Source organism: Zalophus californianus, chromosome X (assembly GCF_009762305.2).
Source record: "Zalophus californianus isolate mZalCal1 chromosome X, mZalCal1.pri.v2, whole genome shotgun sequence".
NCBI lineage: Eukaryota > Metazoa > Chordata > Mammalia > Carnivora > Otariidae > Zalophus > Zalophus californianus.
The window spans coordinates 34,228,779-34,250,842 of NC_045612.1; the positions used below are offsets into that span (position 1 = coordinate 34,228,779).

Sequence of the window (22,064 nt, forward strand, 5' to 3'; positions counted from 1 at the left end):
ATGGCTTGGAGGCAGTAAAGACTGGATAATGAAATCCTGATGATAAATTCCTCATCTTGGAAGGGGTCGTGATAATGGAGAGGTTGTATGGGAGAGGGAGAATTTGAAGAAAACTCCCAGGTTTCTGGTTTGGGCAACTGGGAAGATGAGAATGCTATTTACTGATACAGCAAACAGGAAAGAGTGGAACAGATAAAGAGTAGAGAACAGGGGTTTAATATTTATGGAGCAAAAAAATTTCTGAGGTATCTGAGGCTTTGGTGTAGGTTCTGTGCTCAGTAATCAGATAACTTTCAAATACTTTTTTTTTTTTTAAAGATTTTGTTTATTTGACAGAGAGACACAGTGAGAGCAGGAACAGAAGCAGGGGGAGTGGGAGAGGGAGAAGCAGGCCTCCCACGGAGCAGGGAGCCCGATGCGGGGCTCAATCCCAGGACCCTGGGATCATGACCCGAGCCGAAGGCAGACGCCCAACGACTGAGCCACCCAGGCGCCCCTCAAATACTTTTTAATCTCAGAAAAGAGTATATGTATCAATGTTTTTACTTTGCTGCTAGGGGATAGGCTTGCTATAGAGATTAATGATATCATAACTCCCACTGTGAACCAATAAGGACACTGCTGGGTCTGACTCAGTCTTCAGGCTGAAGCCTATTTGAAGTTATCCTATCCTGGCTGGAGCATGTGATGTATGAAAAAGTCTCTTTGGGGGTGGGGTATGAAGGGATACAGGCAGTTGTATGTTTGTTTTGCCTTTTTTTTTTTTTAACTCTTATAGAAAAATGAGCCTAGAATCCTCCCTTTCCAGGTTATTGGTTCCAAACCTGGTTTTTTCTGTTTCCATGGTTCAAAGGGGCACAGTTTTCCCAATTCCTGGTAGAAAGCACACAGTTTCCAAATGTGTTTTTAATCACATTTAGTCTTGGTTATTTGAAGTAAGATAAAGTTAAAATGTTGTATTTTTCTTTCTTAGAGTGGAAATTTCAAAGTATTAAATCTTGGAGAAATGGCTTTCATTCATTTGGATGTCAGATGCCTCTATACCCTGATTATTTGCACAACATTTGGCTCTATGCCTTCAAATGCTGAGATAAAAGGTAAACCAACAATGGAGTAGTTTTAAAATTGGGGATATTAACTGTCTTTTCAACCTATCCTGTGAAAGTGCATAACAAGTAGATAGATTGTTACTGGAAATATTTCAGGAAGTCCATACACAAATGATGTGTTCTTACTAGTCAGCTTCACATATAAGGTAACTAATGATAACATTTTGCAGGATAAAAGCCAAACTAAAAGACGCTTTCCATACCTTTTTGTATAGTCTTCTAAGAAATAGGTTAATTATCTGAAACCTCATTGCCTGGTACTCAACTAACTGGAAATTTTCCTTATTTGCGGTCCTTAAGCTTTGAGACAATTAGATAAATATGGAAAAATATACAGAGATTTAAAGTAAAATTTAAAAATAATTACAGAATTATTAAATCATGTCTAATGAATTTTTATTGCAGAAGGTAATCAGAACTATGCATTTCACAAAGATTTGTAACCTTAAGAGTTGAAACAATAGGACTGTCATTTCATTCTTAAAAGAGACCTTTATTGGTACTTGGTGGGGGTCCCACGTCAGATCATAATTTGTACCACAATTTCTTTCGGTAGATTCTTTTCTTCACCTCCGTTAGTATTATGAAGTTAGGCATTAAAATGAGCAAATGGGCAGAAATGAAAGGAAAATTATTAGCAGAAAGGCAGCATGAGGGCAGTACTATAGTAATATTAGATTTGCTAGTAGGAAAATTTATAGAATTATTTGTTTGTTTGCTTTTTAAACCACCAGTTGGGGGAGCCACTGCCATCCACTGCTCCCTCCCCACAAATAAAATGGGCTTTTTCCTGATGTCACTTTGCTCAGCTGCCTGACATTTTTTTTTATGTCCTTCCAAAGAGTGGCCCTGGTTGGCCCTGGGATAGCTCTGAACTTTAGTTGGCAGATTCAGTTAACCAGAATGGAATGAGAAGATGTGCTTGTTCTAATCCTTAAGGTGTTTAGCCATAGTAGTCATATTTTACACTTTCTATCCCTTTTGTAAGTTATATGCATATAGTAAACACTGAATTAATACTGATTGGTTCTTGCTATTAGAGTGATTTATGTAATAAAGTGTTCCCATCCTAGGCCAAATCTGGTCTTTATAACCACAGAGATAATTCCATGTTGAATTGCCTGTTTCTATGAAAACTTAGTACCTAGGTAGGCAAAGTCATATTTGCATATAGCAGTATTCTAGACTTTTTAACAGCTTTATTGATATGATTTCCATAACATAAAACACAGCCTTTTAAAGTGAAATGTTCAGTGGTCTGTAGTATCTTCACAATATACTTGTGTAACAGCCCCAACTACTCAATTCCAGAATATTTATATCCCCTCCCCCAAAGAAATCGAATATTTATACAGCAGTCGTGTTATTCTTCCTTTCCTCCAGCCTCTGGCAACCACTAATTGACTTTTGTCTCTGTGGATTTGCCTATTCTGAATATTTCATATAAATTGGTCTTATGTGATCTTTTGTGATTGGCTTCTTACAAATTAGCTTAATGTTTTCAGGGCTCTTGCATGTTGTAGCATGGATCAGTACTTCATTCTTTCTTATGGCTGAATAGTGTTCCATTGTGTAGATGTACTACAGTTTATCCATTCACCACCTGATGGACATATGGAAGCAATCTAGATTTAGCAAGTTTTGTCATAAGATATAGGAAAAAAGTAAAAATATTTTATTGATTTTATTTCAGTTAATCCTCCTCAGGATTTTGAGATAGTGGACCCTGGATATTTAGGTTATCTCTCTTTGCAATGGCAACCTCCACTGTTTCTGGATAATTTTAAGGAATGCACAATAGAATATGAATTAAAATACCGAAACATTGATAGCAAACACTGGAAGGTAAGTAAAGCATGCACTTGCAATATTGGTGTGATTATTAGGACCTTTCTTGTAATTTTCTATGTCAGTGTCCACTCTGATTCCTGTATCTCAATAGCTATTTTTTTTTAAAGATTTATCTGATAGAGAGAACACAAGTAGGCAGAGCGGAGGGAGAGGGAGAAGCAGACTTCCCGCTGAGCAGAGAGCCCATACAGGGCTCGATTCCAGGACCCTGAGATCATGACCTGAGCCAAAGGCAGACCCTTAACCGACTGAGCCACCCAGGTGCCCCCTCAATAGCTATTAAGAAATAACAAGCTGCCATGCCTGCTGCTATCTCCTGTGTATCCTGCCACGTCTATTTTTACCCCACCCAGTATTAAGACTACCATTAGAAGTACAGGAAAAAAAAATTGATCCATGGAATACGGACTTGAAGAATACTTACACATTTTACTATATTTTACAGTTACTTACATACCTGTATAAGGGTCTTATATATGCTGTTGGACCATAGGCTTTTTCTCTGTGGGAATTAAGCCTTATTTTTCTTTGTACTTATCCCACAGAACACAGCATAGTTCTCTGCATATATTATAGTAAGTGTTCAATGAAAGTTTACTGACTTATTAACGACATAGTCAAGCGTGTTCATTCAAAGATTTCTGTTGTATGAAGCATACTGTTAACCTTCCTCGTTCAGTGTAGGTAGTTTCAAGAGACAATTCAAATACAACATTTATTGAGCAACATTTTGTGCTAGGCACTTGGCTAGATATTGGGAATACAAGGATAAATGACATGATTGTAGTCCTCTGGGAGCTCACAATTTGTCTGGCTTTCTCCAGTTACCTCCAAGATTTTACTGTATATGATTCCTGAAGAGTTCAAGTGATATTTGAAAGTGATTAGATCATTTGTAATGTAATATGCATATGGTATCTGAAAATTATCTCTTGATTTCAAGTTCATTATAGCTCAAGTTCTTGCCATAGAGACTCTTCTCTTTTCCAGAGTTTTTTGGGGTTATTTTTGGTTTTCTTTTGTTTTGTTTGTTGTTGTTGTCATCGTTGTTTGTTTTTTTTTAAGATTTTATTTATTTATTTGAGACGGAGAGAATGAGAGAGAGAGAGAGAGCACATGAGAGGGGGGAGGGTTAGAGGGAGAAGCAGACTCTCTGCCGAGCAGGGAGCCCGATGCGGGACTCGATCCAGGGACTCCAGGATCATGACCTGAGCCAAAGGCAGTCGCTTAACCAACTGAGCCACCCAGGCGCCCTGTTTGTTTGTTTTTAACTAGGCTGTACACCCAACATGGGGCTCGAACTCACAACCCCAAGATCAAGAGTCGCATGCTCTACGGACTAGGCCAGCCAGGCACCCCTGGGGTTATTTTGAATAAGAAGTTCAGATTCAGATGATCTCATCAGATGATATAATATGCAGAAATGAGCCTGCCAGGAATATATCTAGGACGCTGTATCAGATAATCATTAGGAATTTCTTAGATATTGGGAACACTCCAGGGTGACTTCTTAGCCCTAATAATGTGGCTCATGATGCTCTCACTGTTTATAAGTTTGACTTTGTCTCATCTTCTTATCAAACAGACCATCATTACCAAGAATCTACATTACAAAGACGGGTTTGATCTTAACAAAGGTATTGAAGCAAAGATACACACACTTCTGCCAGCGCAATGCACCAATGGATCAGAGGTTCGAAGTTCATGGTCAGAAACTACTTATTGGACATCACCACGAGGTTAAAATAAAGTTCTCTTTTCATATTTAATGCTGTCAGAACAATCCATATAGGGCATAAAGCCCTAAACCCGTATTTACCAGATTGTATGTATAAATGAAAGTGTGGCAACAAATAGAATTCTTCTTAGGAGTGGGTGACTGGCCTTTTTGAATCCTTTAAATCAGCAAACAAATTTGGCAAAACCTGCATCTTATTAGGTTAATATAGTCCCCGGTTTTGAGGCCATATTAGTAAATATGTATGTGAGTATTTGCTCAACTGCTCAGAGTGTCCTAGAATTATTTAGTACCTTTGCATATGCTTACACTAGTACCATTAAATGAGCCCTCAAAGTTTTTTGATTTTTACATGCCTCATTACAGTAAAGTGATTTCTAACAATTTCCTTTTGGAATATTCCTGATTATATTGATTGCTAAATGAAATGGAGAGATCAAAAGAAATGAATTAAAATTGCATAGTGATTCCCCAAATGATTCATCACCATGCTTTTCAAGCATTCACCGTTCATTCATTCCTTAGGAAATCTGGAAACTAAAATTCAGGATATGGACTGTGTATATTACAACTGGCAATATTTACTCTGCTCTTGGAAATCTGGCATGGGTGTCCATTTTGATACCAATTACCAATTGTTTTACTGGTAAGTATTTTTATAATAAGAATTCCACATTAAGAAAGTATCTATAAAAATTATAGTGTGAGTAACTATATTTTTACTAAATTAAATTTATTATTTTTCAGAGATGTATTTATGATGAAGGTTGCTTACAATTATTTGGGGTTTTTCAATGGAAGTAAGTAGGTTTAGGCTGTAGCTACTGGAAGTCACCCTATGGGTGATATAAGGAATGCAACACTGTTCCTGTACTGGATTAAATTTTGTATCCTTTAGATATATAGGATTATACCCTAAAAAGTTTTGGCATATTTTATAATCTCTCCTTTTAAAAAAACAGGTACCTATTAACACTGGATCCTTTTTCTGACTTCCCTATCTTTTTTAACTATCACTGAGGCTTTTAAACTTAGAGCCATCTGAATCTTCTATCTCCTTCATTCCTTCATTGTTTCATGATAACACTGATCACTGCATTCTGACACTCCTTTCCAAGGTTGCACATCTGTTCTTTACTTCTCATCTCTACTATAAGAACTCCACTGGAGGCTCACCTCATTCCACACCTGGATGACTGCCATAGTTTCCCAAATGATGGTCTCTGCTTCTAGTCTCTTCCCTTCCAATTCATTCTGCACACTGTAGCCAGATTTATCTTCCTATATTGCTATTTTCATATATCAAAAACTTCCAGTGTCTATTCATTGCCCCCAGGATAAAAATCAAGTCTGGCATTCAAATTTCTGCCTCACTGTATCACTGCTTTTCCAATATTACCTTCTACTATCACCAGTGTGAGTGTTCCATTCCATTTAGACCCATCTCTACATTTTTTTTCTCACCCATGTTATGATCTTTTATGTCTTTGTGTGAATTACTATCTGGAATGCCTCTGGCCTTCTCACTAAGTCTTACCCATCTTTCAAGGCCCATCTGGTATTCAGTTTCATTGCTCTTTACTGATCACATCGGCTTCTGTTCAGTTTTTCTCTGAACTATTGCTTATTTTGGCTCTTAATTCCTAGTCTGGATGGCATTTAAATTTTTGTCATATATGTGTGCTTTGTCTGCTCCCTTAAATTTTTAAGAGATTGGTGGGCATGAACTGTTTCTTACATTTCTCTTCACTATCTCTGCTGTGCGATGCCTATAGTAGATCATCACAAAATATTCATTAAATGAATGAAACAAATGAGAGTATTGGGACATTGATAAATATGTATCAGAATTTATTCATTTATTAAATAACATAAAACAGCAAGAGAGGACAAAGTGTTACTCTTTGTGTTTCAGGCCCAAATTATCATGGCTTTTTTCTTTAGACAAATCATAAGATATAAGTGATAAGGCATAAGCTATTGAGAATACTGAGAACTGGGTTCTAATGCCTGCTCTGGCATCATTGAGTTTGGTGGTCTTGGGCAAGCAGATTTCCTTTCTGGGGTTTCAGTTTCTTCATCTGGAATTGGCTGGGTCAATTTCTACAGTCTAATTTATTTGTTCATTAATTCAACAAATATTAAGCAATTATTTAAACGCCAGGCACTATTCTAGATAAAAAGGCCAAAAGTATGAATAAGACAAAGTCTCTGCCCTTTTATACATTATCGTTCATATTTAACATATCTTTATCCTCATCTTTGTAGTGAGGGATAAATACTGACATCTTAGAAACTGGAAAATAAGGGTGCCATGAGGCTTCACATTGGCACATAGTAAATCTGGGTAAAGTCAAGCCTAGAACTCAAGTCTCCCAAACATAATCAGGTGAACTTACCAAGAGACTATCACTTTGCAAACTCTGCCCAAAATAAATACTTCGCTACTTGAAAAGGGAAATTAAACTTATTATAGAATGCTTGTATTTTCTTCCCTGTCTCTAGCTGCTGGCAGCTATTGTGTTAAAAAATAAAGTATATTTTCACTATCATAAAGTTCTTTTATTACCCCCCTCATGCAAATAAATAACAACCTGGGGTAAAAAACAAACCAACAACAACAGAAACAAACTAAATACTTGGCACAAAGTGAATTCAGTAAAGTCTGGCTATTTGTATCAGCACCTGATCAGCTGCTAGATTGGCCTAATTTCAAAAGGGATTTTGGCTGCTTTTACAGATGTCACATTTTGCATTGCAAAGTATAATTTAGGAAAACAAACCAGGCATTTGTGCTTTGAAAATCAGTAGGGAAATCCACCCTAATTCCCACTGGCTTTATTACTGGAAAGAGGTTAACTTTCAATGATATGGCAACATTCCTTGTCTAGGAGAATGGGAAATTAGATATTTACTTGCCAGACAGCTCTTTTTCTTTTTGACCCCTCTGTTGGCTTTTCTGAGGCTTAGCTCTTGATGTGTATTACATCTTCAGAGGACTTTCATTCATTTTATTAGACATAACAATATTTTGTAAGTCTGCTTTTTAGATGTGCTTTCTTCTAAGTTCTCCAGTACAATATAAAAAAGGCAGTATCACCCAGCATTATCTATATAAACCCCAGGTTTTCTTAATAGAAATCTTACTCTTTGATTCACAAATCCTGTGGGCAAGTCAATGTAACCTAAGTACATGAGTAAGAACCCTTGCCTTATCTCTGATATTTTGTAAAGACTCCCACCAGATTGTAATCTCCATGAAATTATGGACTATGTCTGCTTTCTTTACTATTGTATCCCTAACACATAGCATAGGATGTTGAGCAACATCAGTAAATATTGGTGCTCAATAAATATTGCTCAATAAATATTGCATGTTATTAAGTGATTTTTTAATTCACTTGGCATCTTAAGATAATTGAAAACTGAATACCATGATACTTTAAGACATTGGTAAGCACAATTCTTACAATACCTCTTTTTACAGGTATGAGGGCTTGAACCATGCAATACAGTGCACTGATTACATCAATGTTAATGGAAAAAATATGGGATGCAGGTTTCCCTATTTGGAGTCATCAGACTATAAAGATTTCTATATCTGTGTTAATGGATCATCAGAATCCCATCCTATCAGACCCAGCTATTTTATTTTTCAGCTTCAAAATATAGGTGAGTTAAACAACTTCGAAATGTTTCTAGTTTAGGCCATTTACAACCACATGGAAGAGAAGAGATGGAGACAAAGATATAGAGAAACTTATGGACATGCAAAGCCAAAAAATGAGGGCCAAGAGAGCATATGAAGAAGCTCTTATTAAATATAAAAGTACAGGGATAAGGAATTGAATGAAGAATAATTTTTTTTTTAGATTTTTATTTAGAATTTATAATTTATTCCCCAGCTTCAAAGAGTTGGTCTGCTGTAAAGTATTTTTGTCTAGTGTTAATGATGGAGTAATTATAGAATCCCTTATTCCCACATCTCAATGGGCAAATGGTTGGGTATTCTGAGTCTGAGTTCTTAGTTTTAAGAGTTACAGTAATAACAGATTTTAGAGTCAGCCATACCTGGATCTGAATCTTAGATTGACCACTTTCTAGCTGTATGACTTTGGGCCAGATACTTTTAATGTCTGTGTCAATTTCCTTATCAGTAAAATGAGGATAATAGAGGACACTTCATAGGTTCATTATGACATGAGTGAGTTTTTTTTTTAAGATTTTATTTATTTGAGAGAGCGAGCAAGAGAGCATGAGCAGGGTGGTGGGGGGAGGGAGGAAGGAGAAACAGACTCCGTTGCTGAACAAGGAGCCCAATGAGGGGCTCGATCCCAAGACCCTGGGATCATGACCTGAGCTGAAGGCAGACACTTAACCGAATGAGCCACCTAGACACCCCCATGAGTGAGTTTATGATGTGACATCCCTGGTTCAGTGCCTGACATATCATAAGGTATAAATGAGAGTTAGCTATTGATAAAAATAGTAGTAGTAATGGTTGTAGTGGTTGTTCCTAATGCTACCAAATGGAAAAATGACTGTAATGATTTGGCTCTTCTAACCTTTCTTTTGGGCTTAAATATTTGTCAGTATGGGACTTATCAATATTTAGTTTCCAAAATAACCAAGTTTCTCAATAAACTAATCTTGGTTGGCAAGCAACTTTGATTTTAATTCACATTATAGAGATTAGTCTTAACCCATCCGATTGATTTATCCTAGAGGCTTCTCTTACTAGGTGTCCCTAGCTTTTGATAAGAGCTACTGCTAAGGGCGCCTGGGTGGCTCAGTCGTTAAGCATCTGCCTTTGGCTCAGGTCATGATCCCAGGGTCCTGGAATCCGCCCGCATCGGGCTCCCTGCTCAGCGGGAAGCCTGCTTCTCCCTTTCCCACTCGCCCTGCTTGTGTTCCCTTTCTCGCTGTCTCTCTGTCAAATAAATAAAATCTTTAAAAAAAAAAAAAAGAAAAGAGCTACTGCTAAACTTAATGACCTCCATGTTGAAATGGCTTCCTTTTGCTTTTCAGTTAAACCTTTGCCACCAGACTACCTTAGTCTTACTGTAAAGAATTCAGAGGAAATTAACCTGAAATGGAGCATGCCTAAAGGACCCATTCCAGCAAAGTGTTTCATTTATGAAATTGAATTCATAGAAGATGATACTACCTGGGTGGTATGAACATTGCATTTATTTGGGAAAATCATAAACATAGCCTTTTGAATAAAATAAGCAAACATGAGAACCAGAATCAGTTGCTATCCATATGAGGAATAGAATATGACATGTATCTTTGTATAATTTCCAGAAAACAATATAATGTAGGGGACAAAAGAAAGATGGTTGCTTGTGGTTTGAAAGCATAACCAGTCATACCAATTTTAAAACTACATTAGGAATTTAGAGATAATGTAGTCATTTGTTTCTAATATTGTGCCAATAAATTAAAGTTGCCAAGTACAAGTATGTGATGGGTTATGATGAGACGTTAGGTGAAAAGAAAAGAAAGGAAAACACCACAAACGTAAAAACCACTTCTTGAGGAACAAGCATCAGGTCAGAATTAGACTGACAGGGCTACTTGAATTGCTTGTAGTGCAGAAGAGGGGCTGACAGAGGAAGTAGACAATGATTGCAAGACTCATTACCCCCCCAGCAACAACAATGTGATGATGCCTTTAGCCCTACATTGTTATATGTTAATTTTATTTATTGGTTTCCAACTTAGAAAGACGTAGGTGAGTCATTAGTTCTAATCTATTAATTTCACATACCGTTGAGAAAACTGGGAGTTGAATTGATTTACATGTCGCAAGGAAGTGAAATGATTTACAAATTACTCAGCTATTCCCAGTCCATTACATTATGCTGGTTCCCAAGAAGTTACAACAAAAGAGAAGCTGTTATTTTGGATGAGAGATACTGTTCAGTTCTTTGAAATGCAAAACTGAAGCAATTTCTTCAGTGATTTTTTTTTTTTTCCCTTTGAGATCATCCAGCCTTGTGTATTCTCATATCTGAAGAAGTTTCATGCTAAGCCCTGAGCACTGTTACACAGCTTTTATGGAAGTTAACCAAAATACGGAGAAAAAAAAGACTATGTGTATGAACTCCGTAGTTTCCATAGAAATAACATTCACATGATGGCTCCTTTTGCTAACTCAGTATATGTAGCGTTTTCCAGTTTATGTAATCTGAGAAATTTGACACTAATCCAGATACTGGGTATCAAAAACACTAAAGCTGTGTAGGCATTTTGCTCTGTCACACGTGCCTTTACCACAGGTGATCCATTATCAATATAGAAAAATTTTATAATATAGGTAAGGAAGGGAAGAAAAAAATGAAAAAAAAAAACCCACCATACAGAGAGATAATCATTGTTAAGATTTGGTATATAGCTTTCTAGTCACTTGATATTTATATTTTATGTAACAAAATCCACTACAAAAGTGACAAATCAGATGGGATCTATCTAGCTGCAATTAGATCAAATAATAGTGTCTTATTTTTTACTTGGCTTTCAGACTACCACAGTTGAAAATGAGATACAAATCACAAGAACATCAAATGAAAGCCAAAAATTATGCTTTTTGGTAAGAAGTAAAGTAAATATGTATTGCTCAGATGATGGAATCTGGAGTGAGTGGAGTGATGAACAGTGCTGGAAAGGTATGAGATAAGAGCAGTAACTAAATAGCTATTTGCTAGCAGATTTATTTTCTTTCAGTGTATTTTGTAGTTATGGAAATCAAAACGCTCTTGCATATGGTCTATAAACAAGATAAATTAGCAAGCACCTCAAACATAGACTTATGGAAAATCTAATATTCAGTTTTAACTAGGAGTAAACTAGTTTAAGTAAGAATCTTGTTATAGTTCTGTCATCAACATTCTTGTTTTTCTGGCTGTTGGTAAAGAGAATATGCTAGTTCTTTTCTTAGGAAGCCCTATTTTAATCAATATTTTTCTAGGCTCTCAATTTTCAAGAGAACAGAAATCTTAAAGCAAGGATAGGTCAGGTTACACTTGTTTTTGAGTGTCTAGTACTGTGCCTAATGAGTATTTTTTCTAGTTAATAGATCATCATTAGTAAAAGCAATTCCATTTACTTCCAATTCTGATTTAAAGTGACTTATGATAAAAAAGACATTTAAATTAAATAACAATATAAACTAAAAAGCCTTGAGAGTAAGGCAAAATATTATTGTGCTTTACAGTACACTAGTTTTATCAACAGAAATTACTAATAATTGTTCAAAAGTGAAGGAAATTAACTCAGCATTACTTTTTCAGGTATATAGATATGTAAATACATATATAGATGTAGATACAGACAGATACTGGCATCTATCAATCATTCATCTCCTTTCCTATTGTTCCATTATAATAGAATCCCTGTTTGACTTATCTCACTATTTTTTAAGATATTATTTATTTATTTGATAGAGACACAGCAAGAGAGGGAACACAAGCAGGGGGGTGGGAGAGGGAGAAGCAGGCTTCCCGCCGAGCAGGGAGCCCGACGCGGGGCTCCATCCCAGGACCCCGGGATCATGACCTGAGCCGAAGGCAGACGCTTAACAACTGAGCCACCTAGGTGCCCCTATTATCTCACTATTATATTGATATTGTTCTCTTTCATTCATCAAATATTTAAAAAGTACCTAATATGTGTCAGACTTTTTCAGGCATCAGAGATACAACAGTAAAAAAAAAATCCCTGTCCTCACAGAATTTATATTTTATTCTCATACTGAATAGAGATAAGCAATAAACAAAGAAGCCAACTGTATCATATAATCACTAAGGGCTATGAAGAAAACACAGGTAGAAAGGGAGAACTCAATTAACCAAGAGATGTATGGAATCAGAAAAGAACACTTACTGGTTCTGTTATTCATTTTTGTCACTGCTATAAGAAATCTGGAGATTCTATGGAACTGACATTGAGAAAATCGTATCCTGAATTATATCTTATCATTAGTCAATGCATAGTTTAAAGTGGGTATGGTGAGTTTTTAGGCACATTCTCAAAATAATACGTACTTTATGTATATTACATACAATCTTGACTGCGATATTGATGTTTGAGATTTCTTTTGCCCTGATGGGCATCTTTTGGTAGAATCTTAATAACTTTGAGATTAGGAGCAAAGAATTTCCTGAGATACATGTGGTCTTAACTCTTTAGATTTCTGTTTTAATTTAATTTAATTTTATTATGTTATTTTAATCACCATACATTACATCATTAGTTTTTGATGTAGTGTTCCATGATTCATTGTTTGCGTATAACACCCAGTGCTCCATTCAATATGTGCCCTCTTTAATACCCATCACCAGGCTAACCCATCCCCCCACCCTCCTCCCCTCTAGAACCCTCCGTTTGTTTCTCAGTCTCTCATGGTTCATCTCCCCCTCCGATTTCCCCCCTTTCATTTTTCCCTTCCTACTATTGTCTTCTTCTTTTTTGGGGGGGGCAGATTTCTTATTGAATGTTTCAAGTAATAGAAATATAGGACAATACTTTCTTTCGGAAATGAAAATACATCTTCTTTAGGATTGACTCTGTATGTAGGGAAAGCAACTGGAACCCCAAAGAAGCCTGCTTTCCCACTGTTAATTTTGTATGCCAAAAAGCTTAGATTATTAGTCATTTCTCTGGATTATATCTTGCAGATCTTAACTGAGCTGAACATATGAATTTGGTAATTTTTTAGTAGAAAATAAGACCGTAAGGGAACAGGACAAAGAAAATGGTGGGGTTGAGGGTAGGTTTGAGTGTAGGTATGGGCCTAGGATTCAAGATGCTCCGTAGTACTTCAAAATAAGTAGAAGATACTGGTTTTGGAGGGACAAGTTTTGTCTACTTTTTAAGTTTGTCTCGTGATTGCTCATTTCTTGCTATGCAGAGGAACCATTAAAACTTTATCTTAAAAAGAAAAAAAAAAACAACCTCCTCTAATTTAGTCTCTAAAATGTGAGACAACTTTAAAAACATGACCTTTAAAGACTAGCTCCATTATTCACACAGGGACTTTTATGAAGACCAGTGTAGGGGAGGAAAAATTTTACTTCTACCCTCCTATGTTCTTTGGCTGGTCTGATAGTTAACTTGACATAAGACAGACTAACAGGAGAAAAACAAATTTAATTTTGTTTGTATAGGATCCCATAAAAATATGAGACTCAAGGGTAAGTAGAGCAGTCAGGGCTTATTATATACCATCATGAGCTAAGGAATGGGATAGGGGCCTGGAGCTTCAAAGGGGAATAAGACTCACAGGACAATAAGAAGAGCAGATGGTTGGTAATTAGATGTTTGCCCTACCATGCAGATAGGTAATTCAGATAAAAGTTATCTTTTTATTTTTTTAAAGATTTTATTTATTTATTTGACAGAGAGAGACACAGCGAGAGAGGGAACACAAGCAGGGGGAGTGGGAGAGGGAGAAGCAGGCTTCCTGCGGAGCAGGGAGCCCGATGCGGGGCTCGATCCCAGGACCCTGGGATCATGACCTGAGCCGAAGGCAGACGCTTAACGACTGAGCCACCCAGGTGCCCCTAAAAGTTATCTTTGATAATAGTTCTCTCTCTGAGGCAGGCCCACTATCTAAATTCTTTAGATAGTTAAGAGAGAGGTAAGTGTTTTTGTAAAGACTGCTGGGTCTTGATTGTCTTCAGCTCAAAATAATCCACATGCCAAAGTGGCACATTTTCATGTATTCTGCTCCTCTACAGTCTTGCTTTTGAAACTTCAAGTTTTGCAGCCCAGAAACAGTTTAGGTTAAACAGTTTTGTCTCATTTCAAGAGTTGGTGATGCAGGTGGGCTCCAAAAGTTAGGTCTACAATGCAAGCAATCAGGTTATTTAAGAAGAGACACTTCTTTGGAAACAAAAAATGGTTAGTAATTGGGGCAGATTATGATTTCAGCTTCTGACTTCTGAAGGCAACCAGTCAAGAAGATTTCTAGATGTACTGCTTAAAGCATCTTTAGATGGACCAAGGGCAGGAAGTGGCAATCTGATAGATTTTCCTGGTTTGCAGTTTGAATGTCTCTAATGATCTTTCTCAGTAGCTCACGCTGCAATAGGCATAAAGATTGTCTATACATGAGCTGTTGTGGTGGTTTCTTTGAAGTTTATATCGAGTTGTTTAGCTTTAGCTTGCATGGCTTCAGGAAAAGGGATTTTTTTCTTCTCATTGATTCCAAATCAGAAGGATGAGAGAATGTTGGAAATGTCAATTTGGAGGGTTGTAGCCATATATGGAGGGAAAGTAGAAGAGTTCAGGATATAGTCCATTTTATAGGTAGAAAACAAAACCTCAAAGATAATTAACAGTACTAGAATTTGATATCCACAAAGGTGTATTACTAAAACATAGGTTTTGGGGTGTCTGGGTGGCTCAGTTGTTAAGTGTCTTCAGCTCGGGTCGTGATCCCGGAGTCCTGGGATCGAGCCCCGCATTGGGCTCCCTGCTAGGCGAGCCTGCTTCTCCCTCTCCCTCTGCCTGCTGCTCCCCATGCTGTGCTCTCTCTCTCTCCAATAAATAAATCTTTAAAAAAATAAAAAAATAAATGATATTAAAAAAATAAAATAAAACATAAGTTTCCTCTCTATAGTCAACTCCATTTTTATCGAGAACCACAGTAAGACAAATGTGTTTGCAAAGTCTAATTTCAATAAACTTGGCCTGATTATCTACATAAGTGCAACAGGAATAATGATTGATCATATAGGCTCCTCTAAATCTGCTTTGCTGGAACTTTTCATAAGGAATCTCAGATTGGATTTTTAAAAGCCTCTGGAGGCTATGAAGCCAAGCTGAATTTTCATCATTAGACTTTGCTTGCACTAACTATAGATTTGGATGAATTCCTCTCTTCTTGAGGTTCCTCACATTTTCTGAGGTTCCCAAACCTGCCAGGAAGTGACTTTCCTTACATACCTGGTAATGCTGCCAGGAACCCTGTAAATAAGGCACCAGGCTGATTTTTTTTCCAAAGGGCTTTGATTGCCAGAAAGACCACCTTAGTTCCTTAAAACTGTCTGGTGATATCTGAGTCTATGTAGATCTCTCTCAGATATGACTTGTAGTCAAAGCTTTAGTAATATAACCAATGTTTTCAATTGTGTCCTGTTAACAAGGCAACAGCTTCTCATTGAACTTACACAGATATTGCCATGAAATAAGAATACTCACTCCAAGTTCTGGAGGGATCAGGTAGGGAGAAAAGTTGTTCCATCTTTGTTCACAAAAATACACTTTACCAAGTTGCTCTAAGATGTAGGTAGCTCAAGAGAAAAAAGTTTCTTTAAATCTGGAAAAAGAAGCCATTAAAAAAAACAGCAAAGTTTCAAACAAAAGGTTTTAAAAATTGTAATTATCCTCATCAATTCATTGAGTCCCATGTAATTCTTGTTCGGTTTTAATCCAGTTTTATCATTAGTTCTGGAAATTCTTACCTAGTTCAGTTTTATGATCTTAAAGTTATCAGAAACCTGTGCTTGTCAAAAGTGCTTTACTTGAATCTCCTTGAAGATGAAGTACTTTTGAAGGAATACTTTTGCAAAAGTATATGAGTAAAACAGTAACTCTGTAAATGAAAAAGTTTTTTTTTTTTTTTTTAAAGATTTTATTTATTTATTTATTTGAGAGAGAGAGAATGAGAGACAGAAAGCACGAGAGGGAAGAGGGTCAGAGGGAGAAGCAGACTTCCTGCTGAGCAGGGAGCCCGATGTGGGACTCGATCCCGGGACTCCAGGATCATGACCTGAGCCGAAGGCAGTCGTTCAACCAACTGAGCCACCCAGGAGCCCTGTAAATGAAAAAGTTTTAAAAAATGCTTATGGGGGGGGCGCCTGGGTGGCTCAGTCGTTAAGCGTCTGCCTTCGGCTCAGATCATGAACCCAGGATCCTGGGATCGAGCCCCACATCAGGCTCCCTGTGCCGCAGGAAGCCTGCTTCTCCCTCTCCCGCTCCCCCTGCTTGAGTTCCCTCTCTCCCTGTGTCTCTCTCTGTCAAATGACTAAATAAAATCTTAAAAAAAAAAAATGCTTATTGGGTTAGAGATCTGATGAAAGTTCTTTACAATGGAATTGACAAGGAAATTTGGTTATTTATGTAACATACAACATTTTAAGATAATAACTGGAATTATGACTGACAATCATTATACCAAACATTCCACATTTCTAGGAATTTCACATAATTCTGGAACACTTATAATACTAACATATATCCACACAAATAAAATCTAGGAAGTTTAAGCCTAACTTATTTGACAATGCTTCCCATGTAATGTAACATAGCAAATAAGCCTAATTAGTTTAACATCTCACTTTTTATAAGAAGAGAGAACATACCTTTTGGGATGTTCCAGGGACTCTCTAGAAAATCCCCAAGTTCTGAGTCAGAAGGACTTCATTTAGAATTTGATTTTAAGAAGTTTGTCAAAAATATCAAAAGGTTTGGACACTTGATGAAATATGATCACATAGCATTATGAAACAATATTTAATTATTTATTTGACCAAAGTGACAATAAAAGATTTCAAAGGCAAGTATAGAAGGTTACATAGTTATTATCAAAACTTTGCTCTTTCAATATTGAGGAGATTCAGTTTTCTTAACTGTCAAAGACCAGACATGAAGCACAGGAAATTACTTTGATAAAATACAAAAATCTTTACTTTCTAGGCAGACTACTTAAAAGTTAAAAAACCTTTTACAGTCTCTTATCAAGAGCAGGCCAAGAGTCCAAGAAAATTTGTCCTTTTAACAGATAAAAGAAAATTAAGTTCCAGTTTTATGTAAGTGCATTACTGATTTTAAAGCTTAATTTTATAACCCCTGTAATAAATTAATTCTATTTTAGCTAACTTGAGCACACAAGGTATGATTCTCTTTCTCTCTCTTCCCAGTTTTCTATATAATTTGCCCTTTATTTTCTTCTTTCTCCTTCTGAAACAACCACTTTCGCTTTAGGATAAAATTACTTTCTTTTCCCTCAACAAAAAATGCATCTCCATTCCTCATAACTTCTCTTACCAAAAATACATATCCTAGTTTCCTTGTATACAGAGATGTTTTTTATTACTAGCAGCTTTAATTACATATATTAATTAAAATTCTTAATCCTTACAAATCTTAATTTATAGTGAAACTAAGAAGCAATTGTGAACTGTATGTTATGCAAACATTCTTTAGATTGGAAAATTTATGAATACATTTCATAATTTCTAGAAATGTATGTTTCTTCACAATATAGTCTTTCAGTATAACACAAAACATGCTTACCAACAGACCCAAATATCTTAGTTTCTTTGTAATAGTGTTTAAAAAACAAAATTCACCTGTGTAAATTTGAAGATCTAATTGGCTTTATGTAAGATTTATAAATTGAGCAGCATTCCATTTAGCAAATAGGAAGGAGCTCTGAGGAGCTGTATGAAATGGAAGGCTTTTATGAGCAGAAGGGGGAAAATCATGGATTTTAGGAAAGGCCACCTTCCTTTATGGGATGAAAGGGGTCAGGAGTTTACCAGGAAGATTACCTCACTAGTACTGATCACGTAATGCCAGACACTCGATAAAGGTCATGTCCCTGGCAGAATGCTGAAACTGTAATTAAGTTAGATATTAAGTCTTAGTTTGCTGGTGTGGAGCTTAGCACAAGTGACTCCATTTTGAACATATTGTCTTTTTGTTCTAGCAATAGGAAGAAAAAAGTAGATAAACCTATGTTCAGTAATTAATGTTTTAGTATTTTATCTTATTTAAAAATGATTTTTTCGGGGCCCCTGGGTGGCTCAGTCGGTTAAGTGTCCGTCTGCCTTCGGCTCGGGTCATGATCCCAGAGTGCTGGGATCGAGGCCCACATTGGGCTCTGTGCTCAGCAGGGAGTCTGCTTCTCCCTCTCCCTCTGCCCCTGCTCCTGCTCTCTCTCACACACACTCTCTCTCTAACAAATAAATAAAATATTAAAAAAAATTTTTTTTAATGATTTTTTTTTAAAGATTTTATTTATTTGAGACAGAGTGAGAGAAGGAGAGAGCATGAGCAGGGGGAGGGGCAGAGGGAGAAACAGACTCCCAACTGAGTGGGGAGCCAGATGTGGGGCTAGATGCAGGGCTAGATGCAGGGCTCAATCCTGGGACTCTGGATCATGACCCGAGCTGAAGGCAGACACTTAACAACTGAGCCACCCAGGCACCCCCAAAATGATCTTTATTTATGACTATATATTATGGATATTTAGAGTTATCCCTCATTTAACTTAACTTAGCAAAACTTTAAGGTTTTAGGTTACCAAAAAGATTTGGGGAAACTAAAAATTTCACCTAAAAACTCTTATTTCATAAACATCTATCTAATTCACTTGTTTTCAACAATTATGTTTAGATTACTCACAAAAACTTGATGAGACATTAAACAAAGTCAGTCATCATCTCAATATATTTTTTCATGCTGATAAATTTTGTAAGAGATAAAACATGATCTCTTTTGACCTTTAATAAGCCTTGGTAGAATAAAATAATTATGTTTAATCCTGGTAACTCTAAAGACATGCCTGTTTTAATGAAACCAACAAACTTAAAGTAGTTTTAATACCCAATATTTTCCCAGATCATGTAAACCTGAAATTCATTTGGGTTAGTTTCTATTATATTTCTGAGAATTCAGTTTATATAAATGCTTAATTTTCTTTAAGTCAGTTAAATAGAATTCTTTTACAAATTAATTTTGGCAGTACTATCCATAGGAAGAAAAATACCTTACAGGACCTATATATAAACACACACAAACAGGGGCGCCTGGGCGGCTCAGTTGGTTAAGCATCTGACTTCTGCTCAGGTCATGATCTCAGGCCCCTGGGATAGAGCTTCAGCAGGGAGTCTGCTTGTCCTTTTCCCTCTGCCCTTCCCCCTGCATGTGTGCCTGTGCCCCAAATAAATAAATACAATCTTAAAAAAATAAACTCCTATAAATATACAGACAGAGAACTTATAGCTTCCATTTTAAAAATCACTGCCATCGAATCAAGTACAATAATACAAATTAATACTTCTGAGAAGCATTCCTCTAAGTTTCAAATGATCTTTTCCTTTTTGTGTTCTTTTGATAAGAATTACCTCCCTGAAGTTTGTACTTTAAAGAGATGACCTAGATAAAAGTTAGCATTTGCATCTCAAAGACACAGGGAAAGAATTCATGTTCCTCCAACAAGGACTTTGGTGTCCTAAGGCCAGAAATTTTACAATACTTATAAGCCTTTAGAAATAAAGAGGGGAGGTTTGGGGAGTGATAAAAAGTAATAAGTGAACTTTAAACTACCTCTACAGCTACATTTCTAAAGATTTGTAAGATAAAGACAGTCACTCTCAATTTCTTCAAGAATTGGATTGTAGCCTAAATGATATCATAGGTTGATCCACTCATTCAAGTACCTTACCTTCAATTTGCTTTTTTATACCAGGGATCTTTAGAATGTTTTAGCAAATCCTTTTACAAAGGCTTCGGAAGGTTTTTCTTTCTGGGTGCATAATTTCATTTTAGTTTAGGTAAGGAGGCCTAAAATAATTTCTTTCAGACTCCATATATGAGCTTTCATTTTCTGACCAACTTCTGACCATAGAGCTACTAAAAAATCCTTTAGACTATCTTGTCAGTTTTCAGCTAGGACAAACAGTTATTTCTGGCAGTATTTAACAACCCCACTTGGGTGTACGAAAGGCCCCATAGAGGATGCAAAGGATATTATCTTCCTAAGATCCAGAGTCACTCCCAAAGATAGCCAAAGGAAAGAATCAACCACCTGCATGTCCCAGGCAGGCAGGAATCCAAGCCTGGTTTGTAGGACACAAAATGAGAAAAGCGAGAAGGCATATAGCTATCTCTGGGAGAGAAAGGATCAATAACTAATGGGTCTGGATTTGGAAAGGAAGGGACAATATGAAATTTTATTTTCCGCTCTTGATTGAGCACTATGGACAGAGATTTGTGAGAGCTGACTCTGGTAAGAATTCTCACCCTTTGTTGTCTTCTACCAGCTTTCCCAAGATGTCCTTCGCAGGCTCCACAATTTGGCAAGATTTTTAATTAATTTTGGTTTTAGTTTCCCTTGGCTGTTTAAGGGCATAATGTAGCAGTTTACCAGAAAATCCCTCAGGGTCTCATCAACTCTGGGAGAGGCCTATAAGGGAATCTTCCTTCAAGGATAGATATGAAGGCATTTGAGTTGATGTTGAAGAATTTGCATAGGGCCTTTGTAAAGTCTGTGTAAAACTTTAAGCAAAGGCCTTCTTTCTGAGTGTACAGTTTAAACTTGGGCCAATTCACCTCTGTTGCAGGGTTGGAGGGAAGCATCTCCTGTTGCTTCTATCAGCCCCTGAACATTGGCCGTCAGCTGATCGTTTGTAGGAGGGCCTAGGAGAAATTCTGGTCATCTGTTTCCTCTGGGGGGGGGGGGTGGGCAGTTTTCTCAGGGAGCCATATGATTTGTCTCTTAACTGCAATATACCTATGGGTGGGAAGAACACCCCTTAGCATCTAATAAGGGGGTTGAATGGCCACTAATCTTTCCAACTCCTCTCTAAATTGGTACGATCTTCTGAAAGTGAAGATAAAGGGGCTTTATAATTTAAAAGATTGGCTGCTGTCCATGGGACATGAATTCTTTGCAGAGGGGGTCCAGGGTATACCTGAAAAGGACATTGTATGGGAAGACCTGAAGCTGGTAGAGCCTGATTAAAGAACCCTGGAAAGTAGGAATTATAAGGGATAGCAAAGTGAGCCACACCACCCTTCTTGGGTGCTTCTACTAAAATCACTTCCTAGCTTTCAGCACTTACACAAGTAACCCGTATACCCTGGACCTGGAGATCAGGCAAGAGTGTTCTCTATAAATGTTAGAGGAAAAGGGAAGCTGAACTAGGCAAATGGAGCCAGATTTTGAAAAGGAGAATTTACATTGGATGTAGACTTTAAATTTTTTTCTAATTTTTGTTCCTTCATTTTGTTAAGGAAGTCCCTAAGGCTAGCCATTATATTCCTTTGTGTCCCAGTTTTAATTTAGTTTTTCCACAGGTGTCAATAGGATGAGTGCTCTCTAAAAATTTCAGTGTAGAAGTCCAATTCAAAAGATCCATTGTCTGGCCGCTGATAAGTAGGATCTATTAATCTCAGTAGTGACTCAAACCAATAAGTCTCTCTATGGACACAAAAGGTATCCCAAAGGAGAGTGCAAAAGATGCAGCCCCCACAAGATCCAGCCTAAGAAAACAAAGACATTTATTATCACAGTGAGACAACAAAGGTTGAGATGACAAAGGCCCCTTATGGACTGGGACCCCTTAAGA

The 22,064-nt window shown here is 36.9% G+C and overlaps 1 protein-coding gene across 10 annotated transcripts in view; it reads left to right on the forward strand.

Annotated features, from left to right (window-relative positions):
• IL13RA2 (interleukin 13 receptor subunit alpha 2) overlaps positions 1-22,064 on the forward strand; it is a 47,159-nt gene that overhangs the window by 22,088 nt on the left and 3,007 nt on the right. For 9 of the 10 annotated variants that reach the window (XM_027608538.2, XM_027608542.1, XM_027608540.2 and 6 more), the window contains 7 exons: positions 974-1,097; positions 2,803-2,954; positions 4,546-4,699; positions 5,224-5,344; positions 8,186-8,370; positions 9,727-9,872; positions 11,225-11,369. In XM_027608538.2, the coding sequence (XP_027464339.1) occupies positions 1,007-1,097; positions 2,803-2,954; positions 4,546-4,699; positions 5,224-5,344; positions 8,186-8,370; positions 9,727-9,872; positions 11,225-11,369 (994 nt within the window). In that variant the 5' untranslated portion in view covers positions 974-1,006. Of the gene's footprint in view, positions 1-685; positions 690-973; positions 1,098-2,802; positions 2,955-4,545; positions 4,700-5,223; positions 5,345-8,185; positions 8,371-9,726; positions 9,873-11,224; positions 11,370-22,064 lie in introns of those variants that run through there. The other variant, XM_035725632.1, reaches the window with a different exon arrangement.